The sequence below is a fragment of the Poromitra crassiceps genome, assembly GCF_964638095.1.
Source record: "Poromitra crassiceps genome assembly, chromosome: 28".
NCBI classification, from domain to species: Eukaryota; Metazoa; Chordata; class Actinopteri; order Beryciformes; family Melamphaidae; genus Poromitra; species Poromitra crassiceps.
In genome coordinates, this window is record NC_139651.1 from 5,544,651 (window position 1) to 5,560,023 (window position 15,373).

Below are 15,373 nucleotides of genomic sequence, written 5' to 3' on the forward strand. Positions count from 1 at the left end.
GCCAGTAGGAAGAAAATCCAGAAAATGAAAAGCCACTCCCGAACATAACTGACTAGCAGTCCAGTGATGTAATGATTAAAAGACGACAAAAAAAACAACAACACAAAAACACAAACATCAAGTTATATTTGACCTCAAAACTGTGCCCTGTAACTCATTAGTTGATATTAATAGTTGGAAGAAAACAGCAGCATTTCAGCTAAATGTCAACTGTCTATATAATATACAGCTAAAGCCACCTGATTGCACCTCCCTCCTGTCATTTTTAGGATGTTGTGACTGAAGGTTCTGTCTCCACATCCATGTTGTAGTTACTTTTCAGTTTTGCTCTTGAGATGCTTTGCATTGTCTGAGAATATACATGTAAGGTTTTAATTATTTATTTATTTTTAACCAAAGTGCCATTTAAGTGGGCTCAGCCAGCTGGAATTTATTCAGATCTTTTATATATATAAACCAATTTTGTCCTTTACTGAGCAGCATCTAATTAATACAAAGAAATGGAAGTTATGCTACTGTGAAAGTTATGAAATAGAACTATAAATCCTCACATCTTGGCTGCGGGTTTTCACACAACTGCCACGATCCTTTTCTAATATGCAAATGAATTTAGCTGCTACTCCTCAGGCAGGAAACAAAATGTAAATTGTAATATTTTCAAAGATTTGAGCTAATTGACAGAGGCTTGATTGATCAGCCAGCAGTCAGCTTTGAACTGGAAAGCAACCTAAGTGGATCTAATCATGTCTAGCCTTTATTGAGCCCAGTCTAATTAATAAAAGCAAGTCAAAGTTTATTTTTGTGAAGATTCAAATTAAACTATAAATCTTCACATCTTAGTTGCACTTTTTCCACACACAACTCCCATAATCCTCTCCTCTAATGCAAATACGTTTGACAAAACAAAGTCTGTTTTCTTCATCTATTAGTTTGCTGCTGTACCGTAAAGCCTGATGATATAAGCTGAGTTTTAGGAGGGCTAAGACAACGCATACTCTAGCATTTCATAATAAATCACATCAATATTATGTATCTATGTAATACGCCATGAGCTGTGTTTGTTTTAGCCTGATATGTATACACACACTGTGGTAGGAGAGGTGGAAAAGCGCCGGGCAGCGCTGGACTCTCTCATAACTACTCTAAGTCCTCGTGCAAACTTTGGATCGGGATCTAAATCTCCCTTTGTCTGCGTTACGTATTGCAGAGATGTTCAGTGATGTGTTCAGTGTGTCCGTTTGTGTTTTTAGCGGTGAATGCAGCTCGTACAAGTCGGTTGGTCAGTCCCAAAAATGACCTAAAAGTACCTAGTTTCTCAGGCAGCCACCGGATGTCAAAGAAAAAAGAAAGGGGACAAAAAGTTACGCCGCACACAAAAAATTCAACTTAGTTTTGTTACGTCGATTGACGTTGCACACAGTCAAGAATAGGCCTATAAAGACACACTGATAAGGCACTGGTTAGACCTATCCATGCACATACTTATTAGTGACTGCCCAATCTAAATCTAAAGGTAACCTGCACCAATCAGCTTGCAGCTTATCACAAAGTATGCATGTGCCGCTCCACAAAGATTCCTTCATAACTCTTTGAAGATAGTAACCCTGCAAGCAAGCTGGATTCTCTCGCAAAAGATCTAAAATCTCGCGAGAAATCCGGTTTGGTTTGTGAAAAACAAACAATACCGCCCCCGTCTGGCAATGTCAGGTTATGGCCATGGAACAAAATCCAGGATGCCTTGTGGGTGCGTGAGGCAAAAAAAAAAAACGCCCAAGACAAATGCATCAACATGGCTGATTAGAGCATGGATGAAGTCTTCTGCCTTGGGTTCGACGTGCCAGTGGAATGCGAGGTGGACAAAGTGGCCATGTGTCGGTGTGAAAGGCAGCAGTGTGAGTGTAGATTAGGCTAGTTTGTGTTGACATCGGCTTACTGCGAGTTCAGATAGCTCAGTGGAAACGTCCGCTAACCTCTTATACAGTATGTGTGTGACCTACGACCTCTTCCAGGAGTCTGTGCATGGCTAGTCTCACGTGGTTCAGACCCAACGTCGTACGTCGGCACCCCTCCGGCGACAGATGGTTTGCTCCCCGGCTCTCTGCGTGCGTTGCTGCATCGTTTGCAATGTAGCGCCACACGAGTCGCTGACAGGACTAACAACCCCAACTGCAAAGCAAAGTTTCTTACGCGGAGGCGCAGAGCTGATCAAAGCGCTGAGTTCTAATCGATCTTGGCACCAAGTGAGAAGAATTGTAAATCCATCAACTAGACTCCGACCCAATGGAAATGGACCAGAACCATGAAAGCGTACCCTTATAGAGCGTATCGTTATGCTAGAACCAGGTTCTGCTAGAAGCAGGTTCTGCTACATCAGCTGTCCCGCAGGCGTCCAACAGGCCTGTGGATTAGTGGGTCTCCTATCATTAGCTTCTACAGTATTCCACCATGGCTCCTGGTCAATACTTATAATTACAAATTATAATATACTGTACTTAATTAATACTTAAGTATAGTAATTTTGCTTATACAATTATATTATCATAATAATTATCTGAAATTCCAACAATGAGCTATAATACAGTACAATAGAGCAAAAAAAAGAACAAGAAATCAAATCAAAAATCAAAAGGAGGAACATGGGGGAGGAGATGAGGTCTGGCACGGTGGTGCTCCCCTGTTATCTGCTTAGACTTGCCAGAGAATGTCGACTTCTACATCTCGCTCATATTTTCAATCATTCTGTGCAACAAAGCCATCCAGACAGGCTTTCCAAAAGGTCACATGCTTTTTTCTTTTTGGTATACAGCAAAAGAAATATTGAACATTTTTCAAGTCTTCATCAAAACTAGAAGCTTATGACCCCACTTTAAATGTACACGTATTTTTGTTCACTTTGCCGTTTTCTTTTGTGAATACAAAAAGTTCCATCAACGATAGCGCTTGCTTTCGATAACACCATTTAAACAATAATAATAAAAACATTTACAAAAAAGGAGCGCTATTTTGGAGGAGGGCGGGTGCGTTTGGTCATTAGCTCTTGTGCAGTACTTTGTTGGCGTAAAAGTCCCTACAGGTTTCACAGCAGCGCTGGTACCATCTCATGTCCTGGCACAGATTCTTCTCTCGGATCACCCGGCAGTAAACCGTCCACTGGTCCCCCATGCATTTGTAGGTCAGAGCAGCTGGAGGGGGCAAGAGGAGAGAGGGAGGGGCAAGAGGAGAGAGGGAGGGGCAAGAGGAGAGAGGGAGGGGCAAGAGGAGAGAGGGAGGGGCAAGAGGAGAGAGGGAGGGGCAAGAGGAGAGAGGGAGGGGTAAGAAGAGAGAGGGAGGGGCAAGAAGAGAGAGGGAGGGGTAAGAGGAGAAAGGGAGGTGCAAGAGGAGAGAGGGAGGTGCAAGAAGAGAGAGGGAGGGGCAAGAAGAGAGAGGGAGGTGCAAGAGGAGAGAGGGAGGGGCAAGAAGAGAGAGGGAGGGCAAGGTGCAAGAGGAGAGAGGGAGGGGCAAGAGGAGAGAGGGAGGGGTAAGAAGAGAGAGGGAGGGGCAAGAGGAGAGAGGGAGGGGCAAGAGGAGAGAGGGAGGGGTAAGAAGAGAGAGGGAGGGGCAAGAGGAGAGAGCGAGGGGCAAGAGGAGAGAGGGAGGGGCAAGAGGAGAGAGGGAGGTGCAAGAAGAGAGAGGGAGGGGCAAGAGGAGAGAGGGAGGGGTAAGAAGAGAGAGGGAGGGGCAAGAGCAGAGAGGGAGGGTAAGAGGAGACAGGGAGGGGCAAGAGGAGAGTCAATTATAGACTGTATACAAATATGGACGTAGCCACAGTGACGTTTGGGGACTCCCGTTTTGAAGTCTCGAGTTTAGTGTTTTGACCGTCACCCCTCTTTTTTTTGGCCATACAGAGCCGAGCTGCACCGGCGAGCTGCGTGATCACTGGACAGGCGACCTGTCAATCATGCTCCAAAACAGTCTGCTTCATTGTCTATTTGTACTCTAAATGGGACGATTGAGACCATAAACTCATGTTTTTTTTCAATGGAGATTGGTATGATAAAGAGTCTCACCTAGCCTGGGAGAAGTGATGGTGTTGACGTTGATTTTCTCATTGCAGGCGCCCTGGTGACAGGGTCGGTAGGTCGGGGGTCTCAATGTGGCCGGGCAGTCGTTGCCATGGCGACCCGTCACTTTGTGCATACACTGGACCACGCGGGATTGCAGGCCCCTCCCACACGATGACGAGCACTGGAAAGAGCCAATGAAAAGGTTCAGTATTACCGCTCCTGGTGTGACTGGCTGTCTGTCAGATCTCCAGGCGGAAGCTGAGGCAGAATGAATAAGATGAGGCTTGTGGGCGTCAATATTTTTACAATTACACACAAATGCAAATATTTTCTAAAGGAAGGGTAAAAAACAAAATCACATTTTTATATTTTTACATAACATTTTCTTACTTTCATTCGAGCAATTAAGGTTGTGTCAGGTGTCAGTTCTTTCGAGTGAAAATTCTACTTTGAAAAAAAGCTTTTCAAATGAGCAATACACTTTCAAGTGTTGGACTGAATGGACTAAATCAACAGAATTATTCAAAGCAGAACAAGGACAAAGGATTGTGGTGTATGGTGTGTGTGTGTGTGTGTGTGTGTGTGTGTGTGTGTGTGTGTGTGTGTGTGTGTGTGTGTGTGTGTGTGTGTGTGTGTGTGTGTGTGTGTGTGTGTGTGTGTGTGTGTGTGTGTGTGTGTGTGCGCGTGCATGCATGTGTGTAGCCTACAAATTAGCTTCCTGGGACCTCTGGACAGTGTGATTGGACACTATTGGGTTGTTACTCCGCCTTGCACAAGTAGGCAATTAGAGGAATCAATTTCATATTGGATTGCAAAAACTTTGTTGAAGAAACTGATTCACTTGGCACAGCTCTATATTTCAGAGGGACGCATGATGCAGCCAGTGTGAAATAGTCAAATAGATTAATGAGCATGATTTCTCCTCTCTGGATGAGGGTTCTTTATTTGAAGTTCATACAAGGGTCAATTCACAATTTCCACTTCAAAAATCAAGACTTTTCCCCAGACCTTTGTCTTGTGTCTGGATGGGATTGGGTCAGTGTTCAATATGATGTCTGCTGACTGGTCAACTACTACATCGATAGACTAATAGCTTTTGCACACCAAGTCCGTATTTTCGTCCGAAATTGACGCACGAAAAAAAGAAGAATACGACCTCATTTGTGTCAATCGTCATTGACACACCGAGTCCGACAATTACGTCCGTCATTTAAGTTTTCGGACGAGGTTCGATTTTCTGCGTTTTTCGCATCATCAGTCAATAGATTTTTGCGAGCTGGGACCCGTCTGTGTTTTCAGATGACGGATTAAAAAACACGCATACGAAAACAATCGGACTGTGTGTGCAAAGACTTTAACTCTGCAGCTGAACAGGCAATACATATCTGGACTAAACGACAGTTTTGCATAATGCAAATGTCCAACCTTTTCAAGGGCTGTAAATGATCAAATTCATTGTCTAAAAAAGCTGCACCACTAGAAGTGAAGTTGCATCATCTCGCCTTGTTCACCTCCTTCCACTGACTTTGAATGCATTTCACGCTCGGTCTGAACATAGGGTGAAGATTCCTCTCATCGTTTCATGATCAATGACCCTGATAAGTATACTGTGTGGCTATCTCCAGCACTAACCCCGGAGAAAAGCCTTAAAGGGACAGCTCACCCTAAAATCCAAAATACATATTTTTCCTCTCACCTGTAGTGCTATTTATCCATCTATATCGTTTTGGGATAGTTGCCTGAGTTTTGGAGATATCGGCCGCAGAGATGTCTGCCTTCTCTTGAATACAATGGACCTGGATGGCACTCGGCTGGTAGTCCTCGAAGCACCAAAAACATGCATTTGAAAAATTCAACAGCAATGTCTCTTTCCAGAAATCATGATCCAGTTACTCAAAATAATGCACAGACTTTGTTGTCAAGTTTCATGTAAGAACTATTTTCTTTTGCAGTCTCATGTAGGAACTAGCTAGCAGCTAGCGGGTGTAGTTCGGTCAAAAGAAAATAGTTCCTCCATAAAACTGCTCATAACAAGGCCTGTGGATTATCTTGAGTAACCGGGTCATGATTTCTGGTAAGAGACATTGCTGTTGAGTTCATCAAATGTATTTCTTTGGCACTTTGAGCACCACAAGCCGAGTGCCATCCAGTTCCATTGTATTGGAGAGAAGGCAGAAACTCTGCGGCCGATATCTCCAAAACTCAGGCAACTAACACAAAACGATATAGATGGAGAAACAGCACTACAGGTGAGAGGGAATATAATGTCTTTTGGATTTTAGGGTGAGCTGGTGTGCCATGGAGCATGTCCTCATGATACAATTCACCAGGCTTATCTGTGATACCCGAGCCTCTACCCTGCACCACCCACGCCTTCCCTTTCTGATATCTCCTGACTCCATCTAGGTGATGCTACTCCAGTCAAACCCATCCTGCCATCCTGATACAGTGGGAGTTGAACAATGGGACAGTGGGATGGAATGACCATCAGATCGGAAGACAAACAAATAACCACAAGTAATCTAATATCTAGTTGTGTGCAGGATTGAGCAGGACGTGGGGAGGGGCAGGGTTATCGAGTTCTTCACTGCCTCTGTGTGTGGAGAGAGACTCTGGGGTTGAATAACCTCACAGCAGAGACATGCCTCTTTGCAAGATAACGTATCACAACAAACCACATATTACTGTACCCCTCAGGCTGGCTGCTTATCTTCTCATCAATGATTCATAAAAAATGTACTAAACTGGAGTTCAACCCCACGTCGGTAAGAATGAAAATGGTACAGTAATAGGGTGCAGCAATTAGACAATAACATTGGGGGGGGAGATATTAAAAATGTTTCGACGCGCAAAGGTGTCTTCTTCAGGGCGGTTTGACTCTGAAGACACCTTTGCGCGTCGAAACGTCAGTCTGTCTTTGTTTGCACCTATTCAATTGCCTAACTCGTGCAATTTATTTACCTAAAGTGGGGTCTTTTTTTTTAGGGGTGCAAAAGTGTGTCAACCCCCCCCCCCAACGCAAATCTCCCGGTCATTGCTCCACCCCCTCTACTGATCTGAGGGGAGCGCTATAGGGTAGCACACGCTTCCTCCGACACATGTGCCAGCCGCCAGCCGCTTCTCTTCACCTGACAGCGAGGCGTTTCACCGGCAGTATGTATCCCCCCCCCCCACCCCCCAGTTCCCCTCCCCACCGAGCAAAGGCAGCGCTGCTCCTATTTCATGCTATACTCATGAACCTCGGCCACGCACGGTCGACGGAGCCCCACCGCACACAGACGACAGACGCCTAAGTACTTGAGTGCCAGCCTCAGAGTCGGGTCTGGATCAGAGTCGGCGTTCCTTTGGACGGCTGAAGGGGCCATTGGAGATGCGTAATGAAGCGTCTACTCGAGATGCGGCCCATAAACGTCGCGGCGGTGCCCGGCCACTGCATAATTTATGTGAGGTTTAACAGAGATGCTTTTGATTGGAGGTGGGCGGGGACGGTTCCCCTGAGATCACTGATGCACCGCGCCTACCAGATGGACATGATACATTTAGAGCTATTTCAGATCTGGTCAGACCGATACGTCAAAGCCTTCCATTAGAATTCAGACACTTAAACATTCAGCGTCGTCCACCCTCTCGTATGATGCATTTTGAGTTTCGACCGGCCGTGACAGTAATGTGTTTTACCTTGTGAGTCTGTGTGTGACTGTGTGTGTGTGTGTGTGTGTGTGTGTGTGTGTGTGTGTGTGTGTGTGTGTGTGTGTGTGTGTGCGTGTGTGTGTGTGTCATCGAGGGAAAATGTAGTCCTGGGAGACGCCTATTGTAGCGGCCGGGAGCTACCGCAGCAGCCGTTTTGAGTACTTGTATTATTATAGTATTTGAGTACTTTGCCAGGTGTTTATGGCCCCCCCTGCTGGTAGCGCAAGCGCGGTATCGCACGGCAGTAGCGCATTTGGAGGCGTGTCCAAGTGCATTTTCGTCTGGTAAGCTGCCCCCTGCTATAGCTGATGAGCATCTTTGATCAAGTCTTTATCATAATAGTCATAATATCATAAGGAGAGTTGATGTCACCTTCTGTCTAAAACATATTTGGCTGCCATGGGATTGGAAAAGAAAGTATGAAGTAATCTCAGTCACTTCTGGTGTAAAAACAAACAAATAAACTAACCAACTCCCACACCAGCTGATATGAAGCTAATGCATGTATATATTTGTTCATATTTACTAAGCCATTAACATTTAATTGTATGAATATTATCTGTAATTTCTGGTCCAATGCTGGCCTCTATCATTCAGCGACGTCATTACAACAACAAATCGAGGCGGGCGCATAAAGAAATTCACTCACGAACCATCCAGGAACCTCTGCTGATATTTACCAGTCATATTATGCTTCAGTAAAGCAGAAATATTACACGTTTAACCTTTCATAAACTTTAATGACATAATGTAATGCTGTAAAAATGTTCTGACTAACATTATGTTCATGACTAACTTCCCCCTTTGCCAGAAACGTCCTCTTCGTGCTCGTAGCGAGAGTCAAGATGGCCGTAAAAGTCACACATTGCGTAAGCTGTTGACAGCATCGGCTCGAGTCATCTGGCACAGAGACGACGAGAGGACAGAGACAGAAAGGACGGGAGGAGGGACAGAGAGGCATAGAGAGAAACCTTGTATCTCCCAATTCAGCCATTTTCCCCATAAATGGATTGTGGGTACCCAAAAATAACCTGTGAAGGTTTCAGGTACTTTGGACCAGCGAAAGATATTACTGTCTGTTATTATGTAATGTTATTATTAGGGCTGCTCAATTAATCGGATTTTAATCTCAATTACAATTTTGGATTCCCACAATTATGAAAACAAGATAATCGAGATAAAACAATTATTATTTTTAGATATTATTTATTTTAGTTATTTATCTATTTATTTATCTAAAAATAATAACACTTTTATTTTCATTTATTTCCTTGTTTTTCCCTTAAATTATATTTCAAGTTCAAAGACATCCAGTATTAAAAAGACACATTTTGCAAATGCATGATGTTGCCAAAGTCAATGAGTAATCACGTTAAATAATCATGATCTCAATATCAGTCAAAATAATCGTGATTATGATTTGTGCCATAATCGAGCAGCCCTAGTTATTATTACTATTACACCATGTTAAAATGTGAATGTTTTTGCTTCCTTTTTTTGGGGAGATACAAGGTTTCCGCCTGACAGCGACGAGCCAGACAGTGTGTACGTGTGAGCCCTCTCCCCCCGCGTCTCTTCATTAACGCTGCTAAATGGTGCGGTGAGCTACGACTGAATCTCGCTCTGCTCTGCCCTGCACCCAAACTACAGAAAGGGGGGAAGTAGCACAATGCTCCATTTGCTAAACACCTTTGATAATTGCTCAGCTTGTTCCCGGGAGATTAGGCACAGTGAAGGAGCTTCACACCTGCAGGGATGTGGGACTTGTTCTCGGCTCCGGTTTCAGACACACAAACACGCCTCGTTTCCCTCTCACGCATACGCTTAAAACACATTTGGATTACTAGCCTTAACCCCAACCTAATAAGAGAGCCAAAGTGGAACGTCACTTCCTGCTTCAGCACTGTACCAGAGATTTTCATCCGCCATTTATTCTCCCATAGACATTTTGTAAAATGCTTATCAAAAATAGTTTTACTTGTTCAAACCAAACGGTTCAGATATATTTAGAAACAGGAGAGATTGCATAACATTTCACTCAGACCAACACGTTAAAAAGAACAAGGGTTTGAAGAAAATATTTTTTCGATGTTGTTTTTTTTAAGTTTTGGTCCCAGTGAAATGTTTGGTTTGAACAAGTAAAACTATTTTTATAAGCATTTTACGAAATGTCTATGGGAAAATAAATGGCGGATGAAAATCTCTGGTACAGTGCTGAAGCAGGAAGTAGGCGGTCACTTTGCCTCTCTATTGCCAAACGAGTTCCCACAATGCTGATTAAGGGTGTGTGTCCACAAAGCATTTGTCAGCGGGTTGTGTGTGTGTGTGTGTGTGTGTGTGTGTGTGTGTGTGTGTGTGTGTGTGTGTGTGTGTGTGTGTGTGTAGGTGTGTGTGTGTGTGTGTGTGGGTGTGTGTGTGTGTGTGTGTGTGTGTGTGTGTGTGTGTGTGTGTGTGTGTGTGTGTTGTAGAACAAGCAAGGCTTACCAGATATTTTCAATACATGTCCGGTATAATCCATACTGCCTTTACGATCGCTGTTACAGCAACGTAAATTAAATGATTTGCCTACAAACGTCCTATTTCTCCATCGCCCCTTTGACTTTCTCCATGTTGTTGTTATGGACGGTATAGAAATGGCCAGCGTCCGCCTCCGGAACAGATGCGGTACGGCTCCGGTACGGCTGCGAACAGACCCACACTCATGTAATCTGTCAGACGTATGCGGGATCCGACAAAAATAGAACAGGCGCGTAATTTTTCCGCACCGCATGTATCAATTAACCATCAATTAACTTGGGCGAGAGTCGATCCGGCAGTTTTACCGGATCCGCAACGCATCTGGTGTACACTGCCTGTTAGACAGAGATCATGACACGAAGCGCAAAGGAAGCGGTCGGGGAACTAATTCTCCAGACACCGCATGAATGCGGCGCACGTTCCTTCACTGCCAGAAGCGGCCAGAAGGGGGAGACAAAGGTTCTGCACTCCAAAAGTTACACACTTTAATCCTAAACCCAAATCCTAAACTAACCTCTTGTAGAATAAGTGAGGACCAGCACAATGTTCCCACTTTGGACAGTGCAACATCTATCTTTTCTTTTTAGGACATCTGGTCTTCAAAAGCATAGTACAACAGCACACACACATGCTCTCTGACACACACACACACACACACACACACACACACACAGTCCCCTGTCAGCTGTATGTCATGCCTCCCGTGCTATCGGCTAGACTAGGCTAGGCTGGGGATGGGGATGTGTGGATAGGCTAGTGCAGATCCCTCAGGCCCTGTTAGTCAGACATGCACTTCCACATCCGCAAATGTCATTAAAAGCTAATCATGCTACGATGTCCGCGCTCTAGTGGAGCTCCGAGGGCTCACAAGACATCCCACAACAACTCGTTTGCTGCCAAGCATCATTATACTGTCAAATGTGTTTAGCCCTTTCCCCTAAGAGACCGTAACGGCACAAATAGAAAACACAGCGGTCAGGATTGGACGGTGGGGGAGACTTATATCGGAGAACGAGTCCAAGGACTGGCGGGGAATTTTTTTTGCTTGGGCGAAGCGAATGTGTAACACTATTCTCCCTCAACAAATATTGTTGAGGTTCCCTTGAGCAAAGCCACTGAACTCCCAATTTCTCCAGGAGCTGCTCAGTCCACTGAGAAGATGAAGTGGTTGCGCTGAGTGGATCCCAGTGGACGCACGGTACAAGACTGCGCTGGCAGCTCCCGGTGTGAATGTGTGAAAGTGTGCAAAAGTGTAACGGGGGCGTCGCCAGAGAAGAGCACGCGGAGCTCAGTCAACTTTCCCCGGATAAGTAAAGATAAAAAAAAATCATTTTGCTACTTCAGCGTAGTGCAAGTGACACATTCGAGCTCTGACAACCCGACTACTTCCTCTTCCAGTCGTAAAAAACAAGTGCGTTTTCACCTCGTATATCATTCAGGCCTGTTGCCAAGTGTCACGTTCAGCTGCCTGCAGGCCGCTCGGAGGACTTTATGGGGGCTCTTTCAAAAAGGCGGCGCCAGGCCTAAGCCTCGGGGTCATTGGGGGGGGGAACACAAAATCCCCTCTGCTGCAGGGTGTGGAACTGGAGAGGGGGAGTTCATGTTTCCCTCCCCGCCGCTGAGGAAGGTGCACGCTGCTTGCCTTTCACCTCCGCAGCGGAGCTCAGCGAGCACATCTGGAGCAGTCATCAGGAGGCTTCGGCTGATACGGGGTTTTGAAGGCTCACGCTGATGCCCAGACTGATATTTTTTGGATTTGAAGCTGCCCCGAAAAACTACGTTTCTGAAACAGCATTTAGTTTCCGACCGTTTCTGAAAACAGCTTTTAGGTTTTCTGAAAGCAGAGATGGGGACTTGGACTTGAGACTTGGACTTGAGTCGCACTTAAGTCACACACACAGTGACTTGAAACTTGACTTGAGACTCATCCTCAAAGACTTGAGACTTGACTTGGACTTGAAGGTTTGGGACTTGTGAACAATCTTTATTTTTCTTTATTTTATTTTTTGATGCATTAACATTAAGGAAATGTCTACTAATGTCATCTCTAATCATTGCTGCTACTGTATTCTAATAGATAAGGAGTGAGGATAGTACAGTACATGCTTTGCATTCGTTTTAGCTATGCAGTGTTCTAAGCAGACCAGATGGCATGCAGCAGATGATAGAACACTCATCCATAGGGACTTGAGACTTGACTTGGACTTGCCCCTCAAATACTTGAAACTTGACTTGGACTTGTGACCAAAGACTTGAGACTTGACTTGGACTTGGGAGTGTGTAGATACACAAGTGTGCCCGGGCACGGAACATCATTTGTAATGTGAAAGCTGACCAGCAGGGTAAAGGGGAGGAAGGGGTGGAGGGCAATTGTTCTCGGGCACGGAACGAAAGCAATCCTTCGTAGCCTGGGTAAACCCATCCCCCACGTGACCTGCTCTCAGACCTGTTCCCAGTCACTATGTGCTAGTGACTGGGAACTGAGAGAGCAGGTCACGTGGGGGCTGGGTTTACCTAGGCTAGTGGAAACACCCTAAAACTCGACTTAGACCGACCTTGGACCAGTCTCCGGTCTTCCACTCGTAACATTTGGAGTGGTCCTCACAGGGCTCCTCCTGCGCAGGCTGGGACAGAGGGTCACAGCGGCCCTGGGGGTTGGTGCAGGACACCGTCCGTCTGCGGACCCCTCGGCCGCAGTCCGCCGAACACTGAGAGGGACAGAGAGGGACAGAGGGACAGAGAGGGACAGAGAGGGACAGAGAGGGACGGAGAGGGACGGAGAGGGACGGAGAGGGGGACACGTGGGAATAGATAGATAGCCGGGAGCGGAGAAGGGAAGAGGGAGAGAGGAGGTTATATTAGTGAGCGCCTCCCTGTGGTGAAGCATTAGTTCCACTCAGCACCAGCCTATTAAATAAGACATAAGGGATAGAGAGGGTGATGGATTAGAGTGTGTATTTATGCATCGGGAGCGTCGATTCATTAAACCCTATGGCAAAGCCCCTATGCATCTCATGCGTCAATATTTGCCACAAAAAAATCCAAAATCTGCCTATATTTAGTCTAGCCTATTAGGCTGACTGGAGGAACTTTTACATAGCTCTAAGAACAGTTGGAAGAACTCCCCCCTTTTCATTGTGCACGGCCATTTTGAGGGGCTTTTAGCGCCAACTCGTTTTAGCTCCTACTCTCCCAACACAAGAGGAACCTTGAGTGACGTGTTGTACGGTGATTGGTCCAGACGTAGCTAAGTGTACGTTGATTGGTCGATTTTGTTTTTGGGCAACAGACGTTAGCTAGCCCTTGAAGGTACTGTATGTAGTTCTCGGGGGAGCTCCCCAGTTGGCAGTTCCTCTCAAGGAGTCCCAGGAACTGTTTCCTCTGACATTTTCTGACGTTCAACTGACATTCAACTGACGTTCTGACGTTCAATGACTGCTGGCTAACAATCACCAAAACTGAACAAGGTTTTTATGACGACGACGGCAACAACAACCACAACAACAACGTATAGAGAGGCAAAGTGACCGCCTACTTCCTGCTTCAGCACTGTACCAGGGATTTTTCTCCGCCATTTATTTTCCCATAGGCATTTCGTAAAATGCTTATAAAAAATAGTTTTACTTCGTCAAACCAAACGGTTCAGCTATATTTAGAATCGGGAGAGACCATAGAACATTTCACTCCGACCAAAACTGAAAAAACTCAATTGAAAAAATATTTTCTTAAAAAAAAAAAAAAACGTTTTGGTCAGAGTGAAATGTTATGTGGTCTCCCCTGTTTCTAAATATATCTGAACCGTTTGCTTTGAACAAGTAAAACTATTTTTATAAGCCTTTTACGAAATGTCTATGGGAAAATAAATGGCGGATGAAAATCTCTGGTACAGCGCTGAAGCAGGAAGTAGGCGGTCACTTTGCCTCTGTATATGTGTGTACAGCACGTCTTACCTTGGACCACTCGGAAGCCTCCCAGATGGTGAGGCAGAGGCGGCCCTCGCAGCCCTGCAGGATGGGGGGCTTGCCTCCTTGGCAGTACAGGTCCCTGGTGTGGATGAGGGAGCCGTTCTGCAGCTGGTACACACAGGCCACCTCCCTCTGCTGGAGACCCTTCCCACAGGTCACCGAGCAGGAGCCCCACTCGCCCGTCACCCACCTGGGGAAACACAGCACAGAGTGTTGAGGAATTCATTCATCTCTCGAGACTCGCATCGAAAATCTGTCGGCAGGCTCCGTCAAAAGGGGCGTAACGGGCGCTCGCACGCATGCTGCGCTTTTACCCGACCAAAATGAAGTGAACGTGACCGGTGTGTTAGTCAACACTTAGCATTTTCAGCGTGTAGCAAGTTGCTACTTGGAGTTGGTACTACCAACGAGCTAGCGATGTTGTTCTTGTTTCATAGCGACGGAAGGATTTGAGAGCGACACGCAGCGGAGCGGAAAAGAAATCCATTAATGGGCGGAGCCGGTCGGTTGGAGCCAATGGCAAAGCTTGCAGGGAGCGGAAAGGGATTTTCTTCCACTGTTGACCACGCCTCTTGAGTTCCTGTTGCACCACATTGAAACGGGGCTGCTGCCCCCAGAGGTTAGAGAGAAAAAAAAATATTTTTTTTTTGTTTAACCGATGGGTTCCCTTGATTGGGAATTAATTCACCTTGCGTCACCTGGTGCCTGTTATGCCAGGGCACGATCATCTGGCCAAAGACCCGCCTCCCAGCGGTGTTTATGCTTTGTGTGTCGCAGTAATATCGTTCCCCCATAGGAATGCAGAATGGAGTCGAGCCTAACCTCGCCAGTTAGAACGAAATAAGAAGCATGGACATACCAAACTAAGTATTCAAAGAAGTACTTGAAGTTTGGGGGTAGCTAGATACTGAAAGTCTCTTGTATGGGAGTGTGTAGATACATACGCCCGTGTTCTCTGAGCGGGATGCAAGGTTAGAGCGGAACCGTTTTCTGGAGAACAGCAGCACTTTGGTTCCCGGCGTTTCCCGGAACACCGTGATCGTGAGACAACGCTTCTTCTGCTCCCAGGCTATAATAGGAATGAATGAATATTTACATTTCCGTCGCTTTGTGGCCCGTCCCACATACTGTAGGGATGAAAGGATTACCGGTTTATAA

The 15,373-nt window shown here is 45.7% G+C and overlaps 1 protein-coding gene across 1 annotated transcript in view; it reads right to left on the reverse strand.

Annotated features, from left to right (window-relative positions):
- Window positions 1-2,895: 2,895 nt before the first annotated feature.
- Window positions 2,896-15,373, reverse strand: part of adamts17 (ADAM metallopeptidase with thrombospondin type 1 motif, 17) — a gene marked incomplete at its 5' end in the record, with an annotated part of 135,570 nt that continues 123,092 nt past the window's right edge. The window contains 4 exons of the mRNA XM_083662099.1: window positions 2,896-3,182; window positions 4,047-4,224; window positions 12,806-12,958; window positions 14,201-14,405. Of these exons, the coding sequence (XP_083518225.1) occupies window positions 3,031-3,182; window positions 4,047-4,224; window positions 12,806-12,958; window positions 14,201-14,405 (688 nt within the window). The 3' untranslated portion in view covers window positions 2,896-3,030. The remainder of the gene's footprint in view (window positions 3,183-4,046; window positions 4,225-12,805; window positions 12,959-14,200; window positions 14,406-15,373) is intronic.